The sequence below is a fragment of the Cololabis saira genome, chromosome 2, assembly GCF_033807715.1.
Source record: "Cololabis saira isolate AMF1-May2022 chromosome 2, fColSai1.1, whole genome shotgun sequence".
NCBI classification, from domain to species: Eukaryota; Metazoa; Chordata; class Actinopteri; order Beloniformes; family Belonidae; genus Cololabis; species Cololabis saira.
The window spans coordinates 35399087-35418689 of record NC_084588.1 but is presented as its reverse complement, the minus strand read 5'-3'; the positions used below and the strand labels follow the sequence as shown (position 1 = coordinate 35418689).

The 19603-nt window shown below is 38.9% G+C and overlaps 1 protein-coding gene across 2 annotated transcripts in view; it reads right to left on the bottom strand.

Annotated features, from left to right (window-relative positions):
- myom2b (myomesin 2b) overlaps positions 1-17325 on the bottom strand; it is a 33703-nt gene extending 16378 nt beyond the window's left edge. Inside the window, exons 1-19 of one of the 2 annotated variants that reach the window (XM_061744532.1) lie at positions 17220-17325; positions 14235-14338; positions 12379-12436; positions 12005-12159; positions 11797-11883; positions 10245-10333; positions 8142-8192; positions 7865-8029; positions 6501-6662; positions 6177-6318; positions 4410-4609; positions 3713-3766; positions 3488-3615; positions 3173-3356; positions 2889-3063; positions 2666-2787; positions 2342-2529; positions 1181-1307; positions 882-1060 (exon numbers count right to left, since the gene is read on the bottom strand). In XM_061744532.1, the coding sequence (XP_061600516.1) occupies positions 882-1060; positions 1181-1307; positions 2342-2529; positions 2666-2787; positions 2889-3063; positions 3173-3356; positions 3488-3615; positions 3713-3766; positions 4410-4609; positions 6177-6318; positions 6501-6662; positions 7865-8029; positions 8142-8192; positions 10245-10333; positions 11797-11883; positions 12005-12159; positions 12379-12436; positions 14235-14317 (2349 nt within the window). In that variant the 5' untranslated portion in view covers positions 14318-14338; positions 17220-17325. The remainder of the gene's footprint in view (positions 1-881; positions 1061-1180; positions 1308-2341; positions 2530-2665; positions 2788-2888; positions 3064-3172; positions 3357-3487; positions 3616-3712; positions 3767-4409; positions 4610-6176; positions 6319-6500; positions 6663-7864; positions 8030-8141; positions 8193-10244; positions 10334-11796; positions 11884-12004; positions 12160-12378; positions 12437-14234; positions 14339-17219) is intronic. The other variant, XM_061744531.1, reaches the window with a different exon arrangement.
- Positions 17326-19603: the final 2278 nt, after the last annotated feature.

Below are 19603 nucleotides of genomic sequence, written 5' to 3'. Positions count from 1 at the left end.
GCAACAGCTCAAACAAACATTTGGCTGTTTGATGGGAATAATAAGAATGCAGTTATTTGTAAGTGATTTAAACATGATGTATGAATGGGAAAAAAGTGCTTTGATAGTTGAATTCTGAAAATGTTTTGCATTCAATCAATCATTTAAGAAAAAAAGATGCCCCACAGAAATCCCAGCATTTCTGCAATGTACTGTATGAAATGCTATTGTTGTTTTCTTAAACTATTCCACCACCAAGTCTTTCACAGCATACTGAAGCCTTCTGTACTTCTAACCCCTGTGATTATTTCTTAAGTCATGTTATCAGCCTGTTTCCAGTTGGCGTAATGACTTGTGAATTTGTTCCACCGGGTGTTTATTTCAGCGCTGCACGTGTTCTGCTCTCACAGCTTTTCTTTTAATCATTTCACATTTTAAATTACATTCACATTTTAAAAATCATCCCAATTAAGGTAGAAACTTTACAATTAGTAGACCCCAAAATTACTGAAATGGAATAAACTTGAACATGTGTCATTCCTATTAGGGTCCAAAATTATAACTTGTCTCAGTTTTAAATCATCACGAATAATAATTAACCATGCGCAAAAGTGCAATAATCAGATTAATGTAATTGTCACATATGAGACATCTATTACCAAGACAGCTAAGAATATTCAATTCCTTTCTTACATTTTTGTACAATCCCAAGATGCAGATAAACATCTTCTCCACCAGATGTCAGTATCTCACAGATTAAGAGGACTGCACCGTTGCAGCATGTCCAGAGGTGAATTCAATCATTCATGCTTGGATGTAATTCCATTTGTGATGAATGCTGTAATATGTCATGGAAATTTGAATTGATGCCTGAATAAAATGTTAATGAACGTCACACTCACCTTTAGGAAGCGGTGGCTGACAGCTTGGTCATTGGCTGTAGTCCAATCAGAAGTTCCGTTCTTAGCATACTCAACATGATAGCCTGTGACTGGTCCAGAACCAATGTACACAGGCTTTTTCCACTCAATCACCAATGAATGATCTCTCACTTCACAGAATGTCAAATCATAGGCAGGGCCTATAAGACACACGCAAGAGGAGAAGATAATCACATTCAGTCGTGACATGATTGTTGTTGACTTCATGTTTGCTTGTTGTAAAGATGCAATGTCTGTGATCGAGTCCGTCATTTACTTACCGGGCTCTGGCATGGTCCAGGCCTCACATTTGTAGTCGGCTGAATGTTTGGAAGCTTTTCCGAGGCCAGACAGGTTGGCTGCATACACCTGGAACTGGTAGACTGCTTCCTCAGTCAAGCCCTCCACCTGTCAGGAGAGTGTTGCTAGGGGTTACTGTTTAGCACACACACCCAATCATTATTATCTTTAATAAACTAGATGGATTACTTTCCAAATTCAAAGAAGCCAGTTTTTCAAAAGAATAACAAGAAATACTGTATGCGTGTTGCAACAAATGACCTATTCACTGAATTCCTTTTTTTATTTAGATTTAGTTCCAGACACATATAGGGTTGCCACCTTTCAGAAATAGAAATAAGGGACGCCCTGATTTCAGCAGCGCAGGAGCCAAAAGAAAAGCCCCAAAACTTCTAAACTGAATAAAAATGTGTTTATTTTATATGAAAAAACAAAATGCTTTGAGTGCTTTAATAGCATTGAACTTGCATGACTGTACAGACAGACAACCATACTAGCAGCTGAAATATCCTCCTATGCTACGTATGTCCACATCAGCCCAGATGTATAATATAGCCTACAGGTGAAGAATATGGTGTAAAAGTTAATTTATTTCAATAATTCAACTAGAATATGGTGTAAAAGTTCATTTATTTCAATAATTCAACTAGAATATGGTGTAAAAGTTAACTTATTTCAATAATTCAACTAGAATATGGTGTAAAAGTTAATTTATTTCAATAATTCAACTAGAATATGGTGTAAAAGTTAATTTATTTCAATAATTCAACTAGAATATGGTGTAAAAGTTAACTTATTTCAATAATTCAACTAGAATATGGTGTAAAAGTTAACTTATTTCAATAATTCAACTAGAATATGGTGTAAAGGGTAATTTATTTCAATAATTCAACTAGAATATGGTGTAAAAGTTAATTTATTTCAATAATTCAACTAGAATATGGTGTAAAAGTTAAGGAAAATACGGTACAAATCGTGTCCCGTATTAGTTCAATACGGGACGCAACATTTTTTTCTCAAATAAAGGACAATTCCGTATTTTACGGGACGGGTGGCAACCCTAGACACATACTACACATACACTGCCATGTCTTTTTTTTTTCATTAAAAAAAAAATCTTTTTAAGACAGATGTTCTGTTACCTTATAAAGTCTTTCTGTGACTGGGGGGATATGAATCTCCCTCCATGTGGTTGTTCCACTGCGCCTCTTATCTACATAATACTCCTTGATCGTTGCACCTCCAGAATGAAGAGGCTTCTTCCAGTTCAGAACCATTGAGTGGCCGTCGCAGTTCAGCAGGGCAATGTCATAAGGGGCAGAAGGGGTGGCTAAGAATACAGTTTAATTTGTTTTAATTATGTTTCTTATACAAAAACAACAACAAAGAAATTCAATAGCTGCAGGGGAAAGAAAGATGATTATCATGATTATCTCTAACAGACATCAAAATATTTTAATACTGACTAAGCGCGGCCTTGACGGTGAGGGGCGCTGATTCCTGGGATTCATCGCTGAGACCCAGCTCATTGATAGCCTGGACACGGAAGGTGTAGGATTCTCCTGTGGTCAGGCCACTAACCACAAATCTGGTGCAAGACAATAACTGCATATGAAAATCACTTTCTAACCATAAATCAAATAATAAATAACAGGTATTGAGCGTCACATTGTGTGGCTTAAAGCATACTTGGCATTCTTGTGAGGTTTGTGATTGGCTGAGGTCCAGTCTTTGGACCCCTTCACACACTGGTCAATATAATATCCAATGAGATTGTTGGGTTCCTTTGGAGGAGACCACTGAATAAGGACGGAGGTGTCAGTTTCCCTTGTTGCAATTACTTGACCGGGAGCAGATGGTACACCTGTGAACGATAAAAAAAAATAGCAAAGTGCAAGATGAAAATAAATGATAATGATGACTGAAAATGATACTAATTATGTATGAGCTAAAAGAAGACAATAGAAACTTGCCTTTTAGTTGGTGAGTTTCAATGAGTGTAGTTGGCTCTGAGGGCTCGCTGGTCCCATGAATATTGGCAGACAAACTTCTGAACTTGTACTCTTTGCCCTCTTCCAGGTCAAAGACAGCATAACGGGGAGATCGAATAGGAACCTGAGTGTTAACGCGCTGCCATGCATCACTGTCGCCCATGGCCTGTGGAGGCACAGAGATCCATAAAATGCCAGTTCAATACTCTTCAAACTTATTTAAAACTAAAGAGAAAGGTTCATGCAGAAAGACTATGAGCAGCGATGCTGAGGTAATCGATGAAAGTACATACATACCTTCTCTATGTAGTACCACATAGGAGCCTTGCTGGAATATGCTGGGGCTTTCCAGCTCAGAACAACATATGTCCTGTCGGTTTCACAGGCATGGATTCCTGATGGAGCGCTTGGGGGCTTTCCTTCAGCTACGCAGTGACACAACCACAAGCTCACAACCAGATTCCTCCAAACATTACACATCTAACACCTAAACATGTGACATTAATATGAGTCAAATCTGACCTTCAACATCATCATGGTAAGATACAACATCCAGTTTTCCTCCGAGCCTTTTAGCTACAAGAAAATAAAGAGATGATCATCAGTTACTCAGAGAGTGTTCCAAACATTTCCATCAAAATGCTTTTCTGGCTAATTAACTTATAATCATGAACTACTAGTCAGTTTTTATGCAGAGCTGGAAATATGACTGAAGCTGAGACTGGTCATGTAGCATAAAACAGCACCTAATGTAATCATACTAAGCCAAATTTAGTTAATTTTAACAACTGGGGTCTCTCATTTTATGAGCAGAGATGCATTGCATCTGTGATCAGTCTCCCTCTCTTTATTTTCATGACTATATTAAGGCCTTGGACGGCCCTGACAGATGATGACAGCGAAAAGGCGCTGTGTAAGTGACCCACTTGCCAGGTGACACTGGGTCATGAGGACTTTGTGTTTGTGTTCATCTCTTTGAAGGTTGGCTGTCAATAAATGGTCTGGAAAGATCGCAGAGGCTGTCTACATGTGCTGAGTAAAACCACAGAAGCTTTACAACTCCTGCAGTTTGAAATCATAGCGCTGGACCCATTCAAACACATCAAGCCAGCTGTGTCTGCATCCGCGTCTACAGGACACATTCATCAAGTCTTTTATTAAGCAAGGTGTAAATCAAGAAAGGGATGACATTTCTCCATACAAATGGAGTTAAACCCACCGTGAAGCCTCTCAAACTCAGTAGGATCCAGTGCAGCGATGGGATCTGATATGCGGGACGGTTTGCTGATTCCGTGAGAGTTGACAGCTCTGACTCTGAAGTGGTAGGAGTGTGATTCAAACAGCCCAGACACGGGGTATTTACAGATCTTTATGGGGTGATCGTTGCATTGGGTCCAGTTGTCAGTTCCAACCTCACATCTAAAACATTTCAAAGGGGAAAGAATGAATAATTTGAAGAAACAGAAGTATAAACTTGTCTGTACTACTTATGTTTGGGGAAGAAATCTATTACTTTTATTGGTTATGATGTGTTATGATTATAACAGGACTGTTATACCGAAAAAAGTAAAGGTAAGTATGTGTATGAGGTTGAAGCAGTGAGTGTATAATTAGTTGGATTTGCATGCAACTGTATTAACCAGTTCAGTCATATGTTAATGTATAATTATATAATAATTATATAATAAGAGGCTCTTCTCATCGGCTCCAAATCCACCCTCACCAAGTCACAACCCTCTCCCGCCCTTCCCATCATCATCGACGGCTTCCCGGTACCCTTTTCCCCCCACGTCAAGAGCCTCGGCGTCATTCCGGACAGTACACTCTCATTTGCACCTCACATCCACAACATCACCCGGACTGCATTCTTCCACCTCCGCAACATCTCCAGACTCCGTCCAGCACTGTCCCAATCCAGCACCGAAATCCTGGTCCACTCATTCATCACATCCCGTATCGATTACTGCAACGCCCTCCTCACTGGCCTCCCAACCAAACTCACCGACAAACTACAACTCATTCAGAACTCGGCCGCCCGGATCATCACCCGCACCAAGTCATCTGACCACATCACCCCCGTCCTTATCCAACTCCACTGGCTCCCAGTCCAATACCGCATCATCTACAAAAACCTCCTCCTCACCCACAAAGCCCTTCACAACCTAGCCCCCACTTACCTCTGTGACCTATTGCAAGACTACACTCCCTCCCGCACCCTCCGCTCAACCTCTGCTGGACTCCTTTACACTCCCACCTCACACCTTAGCATCATGGGTGCCCGAGCTTTCAGCTGCTCGGCACCCAGACTCTGGAACTCCCTCCCCCCACACATAAAACAAATACACTCCATCACCACATTCAAAACGCAACTCAAAACTCACCTGTTCAAACTTGCCCATCGCACTACTTCCCACCAGTTTGTTTGTTTACTGTTGTGTTATTTGTATTGTTGCTTTTACGGATGTTTTATTGTATTTTTAATTGTATTTCTTGTTTTTATTCTGTAAGGTGACCTTGGGTGACGTGAAAGGCGCCTCCAAATAAAATTAATAATAATAATAATAATAATAATAATAATAATAATTATTATTATTATTATTATTATTATTATTATTATTATTATTATTATTATTATAATATAATTGTCACATTTGATGTGTCAAAAACGGCAGTGGTCAAATAATTTTACACAAGACACAATTATAAATGCAAGAAATGCATAGGCCTTTGCTTGAATATCCAGTTAAACTAGTAGATAGCACTTGCTGATGCACTGACTTCTGTATATACAATATCATATCGCCAAGGACAATGTACACTGTAAAACAGACAGAAAAGATCCTCTGAGGAATTAGGTCAGATAGCGGTATAGAAAATGGATTTCTTATTTGAGACAAAAACCCTTAATTTGTTCAGTTAGTCAAGCAAAGTCACTCTGAAACTGTTTACATATGTTGCTAAGTTTATTTGTTTAAGAAACTCTTACTTGTCCACAAAGTATCCCAGGATTGGACCCTCAGTAGTGGTATTGGGAGGTTTCCATGACACAATAACGTAGTCTCTGTTGGCATCGTGGATCTTGATATCCATGGGAGCACCAGGTGCATTAGCAACTGGGGGAGGGCCGTCTACACAACAAGCAATGGGTGTGACGTTGAAATCATACAAGCAAATAAGATGTTATAACTGAAAACAAGCCAGTGATGTTGAACTGAGGAGCATTTGCATCCATATCCAAATCTTAATCACCGGTTTATTTTGAAATGAGGTCTGTGTTTCATCAGCTAATTTCTATAATCATCCACCTCACCTGCGACGGAGACAAATGCACTGTGTTCTCCAGTGCCTCCTTTAGTGACCATGCGAAGAGTGTAAAGGCCTTCGTCATCCTTGTACAGATGTGGAAGGTGCAAGGTGGTGAAGCCTCTGCCCGTTTCGATTTTCACCCACTTAGAGTCAAACAGACGAGTTTCTAGAAAAGACACATCACACTTGAATGTGTATTTCTAAGAATTACACAACCCCAAATATGAAAAGCTGCAAAAATATGAAAAGAAAACATCTCTTATTTTTCTTGTCAGTGTAATTTAATTTGTCAATAAACTTTCCTGCAGGTCTTGAGACAAAAGCCTTTTAAAGTTTTTTCTACTTTGTAACGTTGCCATTCCTTCCTCCAATATGTCTGGCATTGAGGTTGTCAAAAAAAGAAGCATTTCAAATATTTATTAGTCCATTTCTTCCTTCAAACATCTCTCAAGGTGTGCAATAGTTCCCAGTCATTGTTTTTGCTTTTTAACGTCAAAATTCTTCACATATTCTGTTCTGGAGACAATTCAGGGCTGCAAACAGGTCAGTCCAATACCTGTACCCTTTTGTTCCTCAGCCATGTCTTTGTAATCTATGCAGGTGTGGTTTTACATTATCTGATTGAATGGTGCAAGGGCATCTCTGGAAAAGATGTCATCTGGAAGGCAGCATGTTGCTCGAAAAACCTCAATGTACTTTTCTGAATAAATCTGCATCACATTATCAAGGGGACGGTTACATCCCCAGAGGAGTTGATGCAAAACTCAGGACAAGGTCAGACATAGGGCTTCACTTTTTGCATAAGGCTTCTTTCTTTAGCGCCTGAGAAGGATTTCCCACACTAATGCCTTGCCGGTTACGTCACTGATGATTGACACATCTTGATACATGGCTGTCTGAGGGACCAGAGCTTTCTCCAAACTGTGTACCCATTGAAGTTATCCTGGTACCGTTTAATTGCTTAATGATTTTAGAGGCTTTTATAGTGATCCTGTCCTGATTTTACTCCTCAAAAGGTGCAGCTTTATGAAGATACTTTTTTATTTGAAGCCAGAGCAGTCTGTAGTTTAGGAGGAGAGGAACATATTTCCCTTCAATATGTCCCTGATTTATAAAAGCATCTTATACATTTTTGAAATTTAATGGAATGCATTTTTTAAACCATGTAACTTTCTTCTGATTTAATGTTGCACATAAAGTTTAAATGAACTGATTATGTTCATGAATAATGTACCTCTTATACATTTATAATATAACAAGCCACTTTTATTTCTATGCCTCTGGCTGCATGTCTTGGTCTTTCCATCACCACAGATTAATGGTAATTATAGTATAATTATGACTGATATATGATTTCGTTGCATTTACCATCTCTGTACCACTGTGCTTCGGGCTGTAGGTTGGCCAGGTTGGGTTCCAGGGTCATGGTGGCGGACAGAGTGGCAGATCCTCCCTCACTGGAAAACACTGGACCAAACTTCTCCACAAACGTAATCCTGATTTTAGTGTAATGGATCTTGGGAAGCATGGCAGCTGGGAGACAAAGGTCAAGGAAGATACAAAGTTTTAGAGATTGGGGAAAAAAAACTTTACACAATTGATATTCAAACAACACTGAAAGAGGTAATTACAGGACAATATCTACCTGTATAAGGCAGCCATGCGTATGAACTGGACTCCTCCTCCTCCTTGAATCCTGTGCAGTTATTAAACAAACATGATATGTTTGGCACCAGCCAGAAATATTAATGAAAACAGTGATCCTGAGAAAGCAGATATATGGATACGTAGTTATTGATCAAAGTGTCCCAGTTAACTATGTTGGAAAACTTGAGTCAATGTTAATTCACTGACCAGCAGAGTCACTGGAATAGTTATCAAAACCTTGGCTATCTAGCTAAAAATAAAGCTAAAAACAAATCCTAAATATGTAATTTATGTTTGGCATAACAGTTGGTGCTATTAAAGGTTTCATATCCATAATGTCAGCTTATCAATAATATTTAATATATTCTGTAGTACCTGCCTCATTTATAAAGGAGTGCGTAGAATTCATACTAAAAGTGCACGTACACCCAAAAGCCGAAAATGGCGGGCGCAAAAAAAAAATCCGGATTTATAAAACCGCACACTTGCACGCAATGTTCGCTTTATAAATCACAGTCCAGCTGGAAGGTTGCGCAGCTGAATCCGCCTCATATCCCGCCCTCTACACGCCCACTTCATACCTTAAAAGGGCAATGCAAAGTAGTATTTGCATATGAATGAGCCTGCTGAGCATGCGCAGTGGCTTCCTGCAGCCTGTTTGGCATCAGAATGAATGAGACGTGTCGAGCCACTGTGCCACTAAATTTCACAGAGACTGAGATCGAAATTTTGAGGATGAGGTGGAGGACAGGAAAACGACATTATTTGGTGGTCACAGTAAAAGTATAAATAGTATAAAATAAAGCGAGTGAAAATAAAATGCCGTCAGGCGCAAGGGCGCAATTTCCACTGGGAACAGGGGGGACATGCCCCCCCCTCCACTTTTCAAACTCATGCTTTTGTCTCTTCCCCCCCCCTTTTTTTACAGTTTAAGAACTAACGGTAGGCTCAGCCTGTAATTGCAAATCATCAAAACACTCTGTGCGAAGACGGGACGGGAGCCCGCTACCCCCCCTCCCCTCCCCTCTGTGCTGCTCAAGGCTGATTTATGGTTCCACGTTAAATCGACGCAGAGCATACGGCGTAGGTTACACGGCCCGCGCACCGTACAGGGCGCGTCGCCGCGTAACCTACGGCGTAACCCTACGGCGTAGGCTCTGCGTCGATTTAACGCGGAACCATTATTTAGGCATAATTAGGCTTAACTAGTGTGTGCGTGTGTGACAGACGTGAATGGGACGATTGTGAAATACGGAATAAACTGTTTTTATATATTTATTATATATATTATATTATATTATATTTATATTTTTATATAAATTTTAATTCCCAATTACGTAACAATTCCGTATTTCAATGGACGGGTGGCAAGCCCACTCACCGCGGCTGCAGATCCAGCAGCTGCACCAGACTCCTGAGTGAGGCTGAGCTTCAAACACAGAGGGACACGATCAGCGCTATTATATTATAAGTCTGATATATGTTGTGATATGTGATGACATTATTAAGAGTATGTCATGATGAATCTGGCTTCATTTCACCACCTCACAGCCTGCGTCGCCAGTTCCCCATGTCTTAAAGGAGCATGAGGCTCCTTTTAAGAAATGAGACTTATTAGCGCCACCCTTCACTACTACTACTACTACTACTACTACTGCAGCCAACAGCGAAGCCGGTTAGGGAGAACGGGGAGAAAGTGCATGCAGCGTCATTTGACGTCACATCCGCAGGACAGCGCGGGAAATTCCGGCCCGGAATTGCAGCACATTTTGCAGCACACAGCCTGTTCAAGGCAACGGAGAGATACACTAGAGGGCTCATTCTTTTTGGTTTGGAACGCTTCATCTGACATTATTACTAGAAAACTTAAAACGTATATGAATTTTTTTCATAAATCCTGCCTCAATCCTGCCTCATGCTCCTTTAAGTAAGTTCCTACGGGAGAGTCAGGGTTGCCGTAGAGATACGCAGATTTTTCGGTTAGTTTTTTCTTTTTAAATCCAAACCTTTGCGTGCCCTGTTTTGTGCGCAACCAAGCTTTATAAATGAGGCCCCTGATCTGGAGCTGCACATTGAAAAAATTAGACCTTTAGTAACTTACTCTTCACAATAATGGATGACTGACTAGACGCCTGTCCATGGATGTTGCCAGCCACAGCAGTGTACTGGGCTGTGTCATCAGTCGAACATCTGTAAAGGAAAATAAAGGCATACGGCATAAGTCTCGAAGACAATTCCTTAAAATATTTCAGATTAACAAATTACAATTTTTCATTTTTTTCAAATAAAATCCTGGGTGGTTGCATGAGTAACGTTTTAGTCATCTGAGAAAGTATGGGGACCACCTAAATACCAGATCTGCTGCTAATCTACCAGGACCTGATTTGGTTATCAGTTTCAGTTTGATTTTGCGTGTATAAAAAGCCACAGCACTAAATGATGAAATGCTGTCTACATGAATGCGCCATGCTGCCAAGGATCACCGACAATTCACATACACTTGAGCCTGAGCAACGATACTTGGTTCAGTTATTTATACATCATGCTTATTTTGCCCCACAGCTTGCTAAAAAAAAAAGCCTTTGTGTCCTGTTCATTCACACAATTACCTATTTGGGATATTTGGGATAAGATTAAGGTGCTTGCAGAAATGGATGATTTATAATTTGGTAACAACGATTTGAGTTATACAGTATGGTTAATCTTGTCCACTCTGTAAAAACAATTCACGGGGAAAAGAAAAAAAAATCCCCTAGATGGCTGCTCCAGGGGTAAAGACATGTTGCAATCTACAGTAGCTGTCCCTGCATATTGATGCACGTGTTGATGCTTTGAAGACAAACCTCAGTGTTAAAGCTATTTCTTATTTCATCATCCCTCGCTATCTCCTCCTTTCCTGGGTCCTCATGCTGTCTTGATCTTAACTTATTGCTCATTAGTCATCCCTTTGGGACTCCTTAGACTTTGCTTTTAAAAGTTTCATAGAAGTTGATTTTTAAATCATTCTTTGAATTTGGAGAGAAGACTGCACTAAGTGGAAATAGTCAGCGATCTAACAGTCTCATTAGTTTTAGAGCTCTCGGGAGAGTGATGGGATCCATTCAAAGAGCGATGACTGAAAAAGTCCTGGAGTATCATATAGCACTGGCATCAGCGCTGGAACAGCTGAGCTTCCACATACTGGAAAAGAGAACGATACGCTCCAGTCCACCAGTAAGCACATAGACTGCAGCCACAAACTCAAACTGAAACAGAGATTTAATGATATTTCATCGTGTAATCTTCTAGTAAGATAATCAGTCAAACATCATTGTTGTCATCGGAAAAAAAAAACATTTGTATGGATTTCATGAAAAGAAACACAATTGAATATAAAAATACTATATCAGATGTTTAGCAATTGATGTTTGGACACTTTTGATTGTTCATTGTGCTATCACAGATTATTATTGCTCTCTGCAGCTGGCAGAAACATACACTGTGTTTCCTGAAGGTTTTTTTGTAGAAAACAGAATGCATTGCAGGGTTCATGCAAAAATGTAGTATGGTACATGTAATTCATTCAAATTATATGATTTATCTACATATCATCATTCATTAGACCTTAACAAAGTATCCTCATAGTAAACAGTCCACCAGACACCCCCCTTTACCTTGGTATCTCCAGAGAATGGCTCCCACCAATGGATTCGACCAAATACTTTCCTGAGGACGAATCCAGGATCACCCCATCTTTATACCTAAAACGAGGGAAAAACATAACTCACTTTTATCAAAGCATGTCTAACCAGACAGGCCAAAATATTTTCATGAGAAAATGTGATTAACCAGGTTTTAAAGACAAACGTTTGAGTGACTTACCATTTCACAATTGGCATGGGGAAGCCATGCACAGTACAGAAGAGTCTGATGGGAGTGTGTTCAAACACAGTGTGGGATCTAAGTCTGACCACAAACTCTGGTCCCCGGATCATGGGCTCCTCGCGGACATACTTCTTATGCATCTTTGTTCTCACCTAAACAGGTGAACAAGATGTCAATAAAAATATCAAAGAGATTTATAATTTATAGCTCCTTTTCTTGCACCTCTCTATAATACCTCAAAACGTATTACCTCATCCAACTTGATTTTAATTCATATTACTAAAAGCACGGGATGATAAGTAAAACCTGCTTGAACTGTTACTGCGTAAATATAAATATAAGTGAAGATAAATCAACTCATATATTCTTACCACGTCCTCAATGCGAGCATGTGTTCTGTGCTCATATCTTTCTTCCATAGCCTCAGAGCTAAAGACAAAAAGTATCAGTTTATCAATTTATCAGCTTTTTACTTTCATGAATACACTGTAAGTAAAGTACCCATAACAGGTTAGTGAAAAATCATGCCAATTATGAAATACTGCATTAAAAAAGGCTCTACAGCCTTGTGTAGCAACCCCCGCGCCCCAAAAAAGAGAGAGTTTCAACTTTGTTATGTAAAAAATGCAGGACTGTAAATAAAACCTGGATGTCAGGGAGCGTTGAGCCACGAGGGTGAATCTCAAGATGATCTGCATATAAGATAATCGTGTACGCCCCCTGTCAGGTTTGTGCCACTATGGAAATATTTGTGCACCAAATAACTGCCATTCAAAATTACTTTCAAATTGCAATTAAAAGAGGGAAAATGTGAGGACAGTGATTGCTAGCATTACTTTTCCTTGTTGTGTAAAGATTCTTTGTGCACCAACTCAGATATTTAGAGGTCCATCACACTGAAAACCTTCAGGTCAAAGCTGTCCCTGCTACTCAGAGGACTCTCTTTGGAAGGTGAAAGAGATCATGAAAACAATAGCATTGAAGAAAGTAGATATTAGCGTGTTTATAAACCCCTGTGGGTGGCAGGAAAGTGCAGCACATTAATAAAGGGAGACGGGGCCATCATTGATCACACGTCTTAATATTTGCTTTACAAGTGCATGTTGGTTCGAGACAATCCTTCAGAGTCTGAGTAACGTAAATGTTTGCTGCAGATTCTGAGGATGTGAGAGTGCTGCCGGGAGAAGAGCTTTGTGAGAATGCTCTAAAATCTAAAGTTCACAACAATGACTGAGCATACTTGAAGCTGAACAAAAAATACTCTCTCTTAAAAAAAAACTATCCCTTTTACCATAAAATAGTGACCTTCTATTTATGTTAGTCAGTCTTCAATGGCACTGAAAAACAAACTTTATACTTACCTGATGTTTGAGTAAAGGATATCTAAAATGAGTTAATGAATTATTTCACACAGATTTCTTTTGCACTACTACTACACTTCTAAAATTAAGCCAACTTTTGTCACACAGCACTTTGTTAAACATATCAAGTAGGTTTCTTCTTAGCTGGGATAAGCTGCATATTAATAAATGTGTAGAAATAGATAAAGCCAAGCCAAGTGAGCCGCAGCAAGATCAACACTTTTTGATTAAATGTAAACAGCACACAAGTACTACACGCAAGCTATTGTACATTAACACTGTCTGACTCTCTTACAAAGGATGTTTCATGGGTGTTGACATGTTAATCACTACAAATTAAAATCAAGTGAGTTTCATGGTGAAATATTAGGATGGCCTCATACTTAATTGCCATAATGAAAAAAGCAGCCTTCACTTAAATGAAAATACAAGAAAAGTCAGAATAATTTAGTGCAATTATTCCACAAATATTTACAAGGCCACATCAAAACAGTTCTGAGATTTAGTACATGAATGTTTCTGCTATCCACGAGGAACTTTAAACTGCAATTTTGCTGCAAGAATGTTTAAAAAACTGCAAATCCTGAGGAAAACCTTGGCCTTACTAAACTGAGCTCACTAGCTCTAAGCTAAATTGATGTTGGAGTTAGCTTCAAATTAGCCCAGTTATGCTTCATCGTGTTGTTATTTTGCAAAGGTAGCAGTTTCAATAGCTGAATTAGCATGTAAAATGTTGTAGCAGTCAAGCATCATAATGTTATAAGTAATAATATTAGTAACAATATTAGGATTGTCAAAGGACTGCATTAGCTTAGTGTAACCTAATGCAGCCAATGCAGAGACACATTAGCATGTGTCTCTTATACCTGCTGTATTCCTTAACCACATATTGGCTCTGTTTGTGGTGGTATTCATGGTTGTAATGTCCACGTTTGATCCGTAATGACATGGTGACAATGTTGACACTGACCTGTCGGACAAGCAACAAGAAAAACACAGATCGACATGATGACAAAGTACGACAGATTCACGCTTAAAAGTCAGAACTGAAGCCAACACAGAGACTGAAGAGCTATCGATGCCAGAGAATTGTTGAAAAGATCCCTTAAATTGAATAGTTAAAAAAGTAAAGAAGGTTAAAAAAAGAAAGAAAGAGTAAAGAATGAAATTAAGATAATTTACTTTATTACAATTTTGACAATAGAACCAAAACAGGCAATATTATGTACATTGGTCCATCAGCAATATTGCCATTTGCGAAACTGATACGAGCCAGAAAGGATGTCTTTCTGGAGATATTACATGGACTGTACTTTGGGAGTGTGCTTTAGAGGTATAAGCCACTAGCCACATTAACTCCTTTTCACACACATTTGTACAGTTTGTAGCATTTAAAATTCTAAAGCATAGCCCATAGACACTCACACACTGATTGGTCCTGGTATGGGGAGGTATCCAGCCCAAGGGCACCTCATCATAGCTGATGGCAGCTATAATCTAACCAAAGTATTACGCTAACGAGGGAGTAAAAAACACTGAGACTTATTGAGTTCTCCAACTGATGTCCACTGTGTCCATTGAGTCAAGGTCCCATTCATGGCGCTTTTCCACAGGTACCTTTTCACTCCGACTTGACTTGCCTTGCCTCGTCTCCAATCGACTCAACCTGCCCTCGTTTCTTTTCCATACCCTCAATTTTGTTTCACTCCTGACTGCAAAAACCCAACTTGACTAAAACAAAAATGTGAGCTCTGAGCCTTAACAAGAAAGTCCACAAACCAGTGTGAGGCCTCTTGGTGGCTTTGTGCATATTTTACATATAATCGATTGTCCCTTACGTGCAGTGATTATGCTGTTATCGCACGAAAAACGCTGTCCTCATTAAACCACTGCAGTTCACCTTTGTGAGTAACAGGTCCAACTCCATCAGAGTGTGATTGCACACAGAACACCAGCATCACTGAATCATCTGAGTGACAGGATGGGTGATGGTGAGAACAGTGTCCTCCACGACCCTGGCTCATGCTTACTCACAGAGCTTCCTTAACTTCTTTTTTGCTGCTGTTACAATGTTCCAAGGTGTTAGAGAGGCACTGTTATGCCTCATAGTTGTGCACAAACACAGCATGTGGTAACCTAGCAAGGATGGTCAAATGACCAGCAACAAAGACACACTTGTGCACAGACATAAACAAAACACATGGTTGTGGACTATTGTTGGACAAAGAATGTATCTACACAGACACGGACACCACAGCTGAACAGAAGAATCCAACTGCATTAAAATAAGCAATATCACGCATATATGTAACAAAAATATGGGTTGCTTATGTGAGTTTTGAAAAATGTTTGTATTTTTATCATAAATATAAAATGCATTTGTTTATTCTGCAGGAAACTAATGGATGACACCATAAGCTTTCTAAACGATTTGCTTTCTTCTCTGCTGGGTGTCATGAATAAAAATGTTTTATAGTACAGCCCCCAAAACAAGAGCATAACTTTGTCTTACATCATGCACACAAGGGAGTATAATTGCTTTACATCACCTCATGGTCCGGGGAGACCAGAAATAAATTCACATGAAACACGAAGCGATTCCCTCTAACCAACCTCACCCTGAAAGCTAATGAGACATGCTGCACCACGTTTCTATTTGCATATCTTTGAAATGCTCTTCCGAGCTTTAGTGTCACATAAACTATCACCAAAGCCAAGTTCAACTTACTTGCAATGGCCCAAATCTGCCAGTCAGACATACAGCCACACAGATGACACCAGGTTACGTCCTCACCATTAGCATCTAACCGTTTACCCTGGAAGTCAGTATTAACAGTTAAATTCTCAAGTCACTCATCCATTTATACGCTATATTCATATATTAACTCAGACTTAAATCCCCCTGGTGTCACCATAAGTTTGTGAACCACCCATCCATCAATTCACTCATTATCTATACTGCCTTCTCCCTAGTCAGGGTTACAGGGCTCTGTGATCAAAAGAAGTTTGTTTATGTTCAGTAGTATCTTGGAAAAATGTAAATATAACAAAAAAGACAAAAAAAACAGATGGAGGAATATGGTGTACTAAAATAAGAATGATGCTCAACTTCCATAAGGAAATACATTTTTGCAGGCGGGTCATATTCCTGTCCCAGCAGAACTGCACCTCCTCGGCCTTGTCAGCCCCGCCAATACTGTACCAGCACAAATGCCTGCCAAATGACACAGGACCCCTTCCATATGTTACTGTAGACCTCAAAAATTCTCAGCTGTAACTATACGAGCTAGTACAATACAATTTAGATGCAGCATATTGCTATTTACTAACTGACGATAATGGCAATAATGTAAGCAAAGGAAAAACTAATTTAGTTATTTTAAGCCAAATTTACAAGATGTCAACACATTCCAGGTCCTAAGATGAAACACAAACAACTTATGTAGCAAAAACAGGAAATAATGTCTGATTTTCCAAAGTGAGTCGATCTTAACTAATTGGTATTGCAATCATGGATACAGGAGCCCTTTGTGTGTCTCATCTGTCCTAAACAAAGTGCAAATAACAGAAAAAAACAGCTAGTAATAAAAGAGCCCTTTGTCGGTCGGAACTTATTTATTCCACTTGAATCATCATGCACTCTTCATTATTGCTATAATTTGTCATTCACCACTTTTAAGTATCATTCGCACTGACTAAGGATTATGAAACATCCCTTGGCTGTGCTGTAATTACACCCATCTCACTGATCCCACCTGATACACATGGGTTTGAAATAAAAGTGGATTAAAAAAGATGACGATACAGAGGAGACAGGAGCAGGTAACAGAGATTAAAGTTGTTTTTCTTACCCCTAAAGATTTTCTTTTTAGCCCCTTCGGTTGTCAGCCTAAATCCACAGGGAGTCAGCCTAAACCAAAGTGCTGTACCAGGCCAACAAAACTACCCGTCTCCAAGTGTCCCCCCACCTGCCGCTCCCTGAGGCCTTATAAGGAGAGGGAGATGCCTATATATAACCACTATCTTTCAAGACTTGTGGCTACAACGAGCAGAGAATTCTTTGATTGACAGAATTTATTTCCTACAGTTTTTGGCAGAGGCAGTGGCAGCCATTTAGTTTCCCTCATCTATCTAAAGACCACAGTCAAATCTAATGTTTCATCTTGTTTATGGGATAGAGAAAATTTGACCATTGTTGCATTATGGGGGAGCATGCTAAACATTAACCAACTAATGCCTCAAGTGCCAAAATCCCAGCAGTATGATGCTAGTATGATGATATTTATCAAGTAGTATTACCAAAAAGGGGGCTGATCACTTTGGCTCATTTCATTCAGCATCAGTAAAATTATTGCATAATTATACATGTTGTATACAGTTTACGTGAGCCTTTTCAGAAAAGTTATTGATTCGTTTTAGTAGTTAAAAAAAATGTCACCATCTTTTGAGCTTTGGCTGTGCAAAGAACCCTCTCTAAGTTCTTTAAGAGTTAAAGAACATCTTGAGACACTGTTTCTCATGCTGAACTTTGGCTGTGGGCTATTTATACAAGTAGCTACAGTTACAGCTTGACTATTCCTGACGCAATGGAGGAACTGTGAAACACATTTCACATCTGAGTCAAAATCATGTGAGGGCACAACATGGGGTTGCATTTGGCAGGATGGAGGTTAGGGACTGAGTGTGTGATGTGTGAGTGACGTAGACAGATGCAAGTGTGTGGAATAGAGAAAAAACATTTCTAAGTGAGAAGATTTTACGACTTTGTATGAACAGGATTAATATTTTTTTGTCTTTACATTAGCAGCATTTGAGATAACTTTTGATATAATTGCACCTTAATGTACAAAAAAATGGTGCCACATCAGGAGCCACACACTAGTGACAGTGATTTAACATGTTAACATTCATTGTATTATGTCTTAATAAAGATTCTGCAAGGAAAATGGTGTTTAGACTTCGTGTTCTATTTGAAATGCATTTTCCTGCTTTGCATTAATGTGATAGTCTTTTTTCCAGCTTTGCATGCATGCAAGCATGGTGAAGAGGTATGACGTCTCTCTTCAAAAAAGACAAAAAGAGCCCTCTGCTGGTCATGTGGTAGTAATCTCTCAGAAGAAAAGAGTCAATATGCAGTTCTGCTGTGTCAGAGGGGGAGGAATACTTGTCATTATCAAAGGGAAAACAAAACTATCAAGTACAATAATGCGTTGGATTCATTTTGTCAGTTATGAGTTATTATTTGGTCGTATATACTTTTTTGTATGCAATTTGCCTCAATAACTCAGAAACCTCCCATTTCTTCATATCAAGTGTCAAGAATCAAGAAGTCTTTACTGTCATTGTGACATCTATTTCGCTAGCTCTAATCTTAAAGTTAAATACACACCGCAAGAATTGAATTAGAAACACAACGCACACTAGTCAAAATACTAAACTAAAAACACACAATGGTATAATAATAAAATAAATAAAACACTAAAAAGTAGGCTACATAGAATTAAAAAGAAGTGTGCAAATATATGCAGTTGAGCAGCAGCAGAAATGTCCATGAGACAATGTGTAATGAATATGAGTATTTCTCTACTTGTTGGGTGATCTTGTCTTAAAAACCAAATGTTGTAATACAGTCTGGTGCAGGCACTGGTTCAATTTCCACCCAAAGTCAAGGAAACTAATTTTAAATTGATCACTAAAATGTATCCAACCTCTGAATTTTTGAGACAAAGATTTAAATTTGAAGTTGACCCCTCTGCTTTTTGTAATGAATCTGAAGAATCACTTGATCATATGTTTCTACTGTGTCCTGTCTCACAAACTTTTTGGCGTGAAATTAGAAATTGGCTATCTTTAAAAATGAACGACATCCCAAAATTAGAAATCTAAAATATTATTGTTTACATAGATACAATTGACAAATCAGTGTTTCTCTTAATGTAATTCTTTCTTGGCCCTCTTTCCAATGTTTTTTAAATGATTTCAAATGTTTTTTTGTCTCTATAAAAAAAATTAAATCAAATAACTGCAAAAAAAATGATTAGCTGATATATCAAAGTATCTTTTATTTTAATATATTTCTGAAATGTCGATGATATTTGCCTTAAAATGTCTGTTTTTGTTATTAATTTTATTTATGTTTACCTTATTGTTTATGTGTATGTCTTTTGTTCATGATACCTCCCAAAATATGTTCTATTTTCTTATGTTGTATTGTATTTCCTCCACAAGCAGTTTG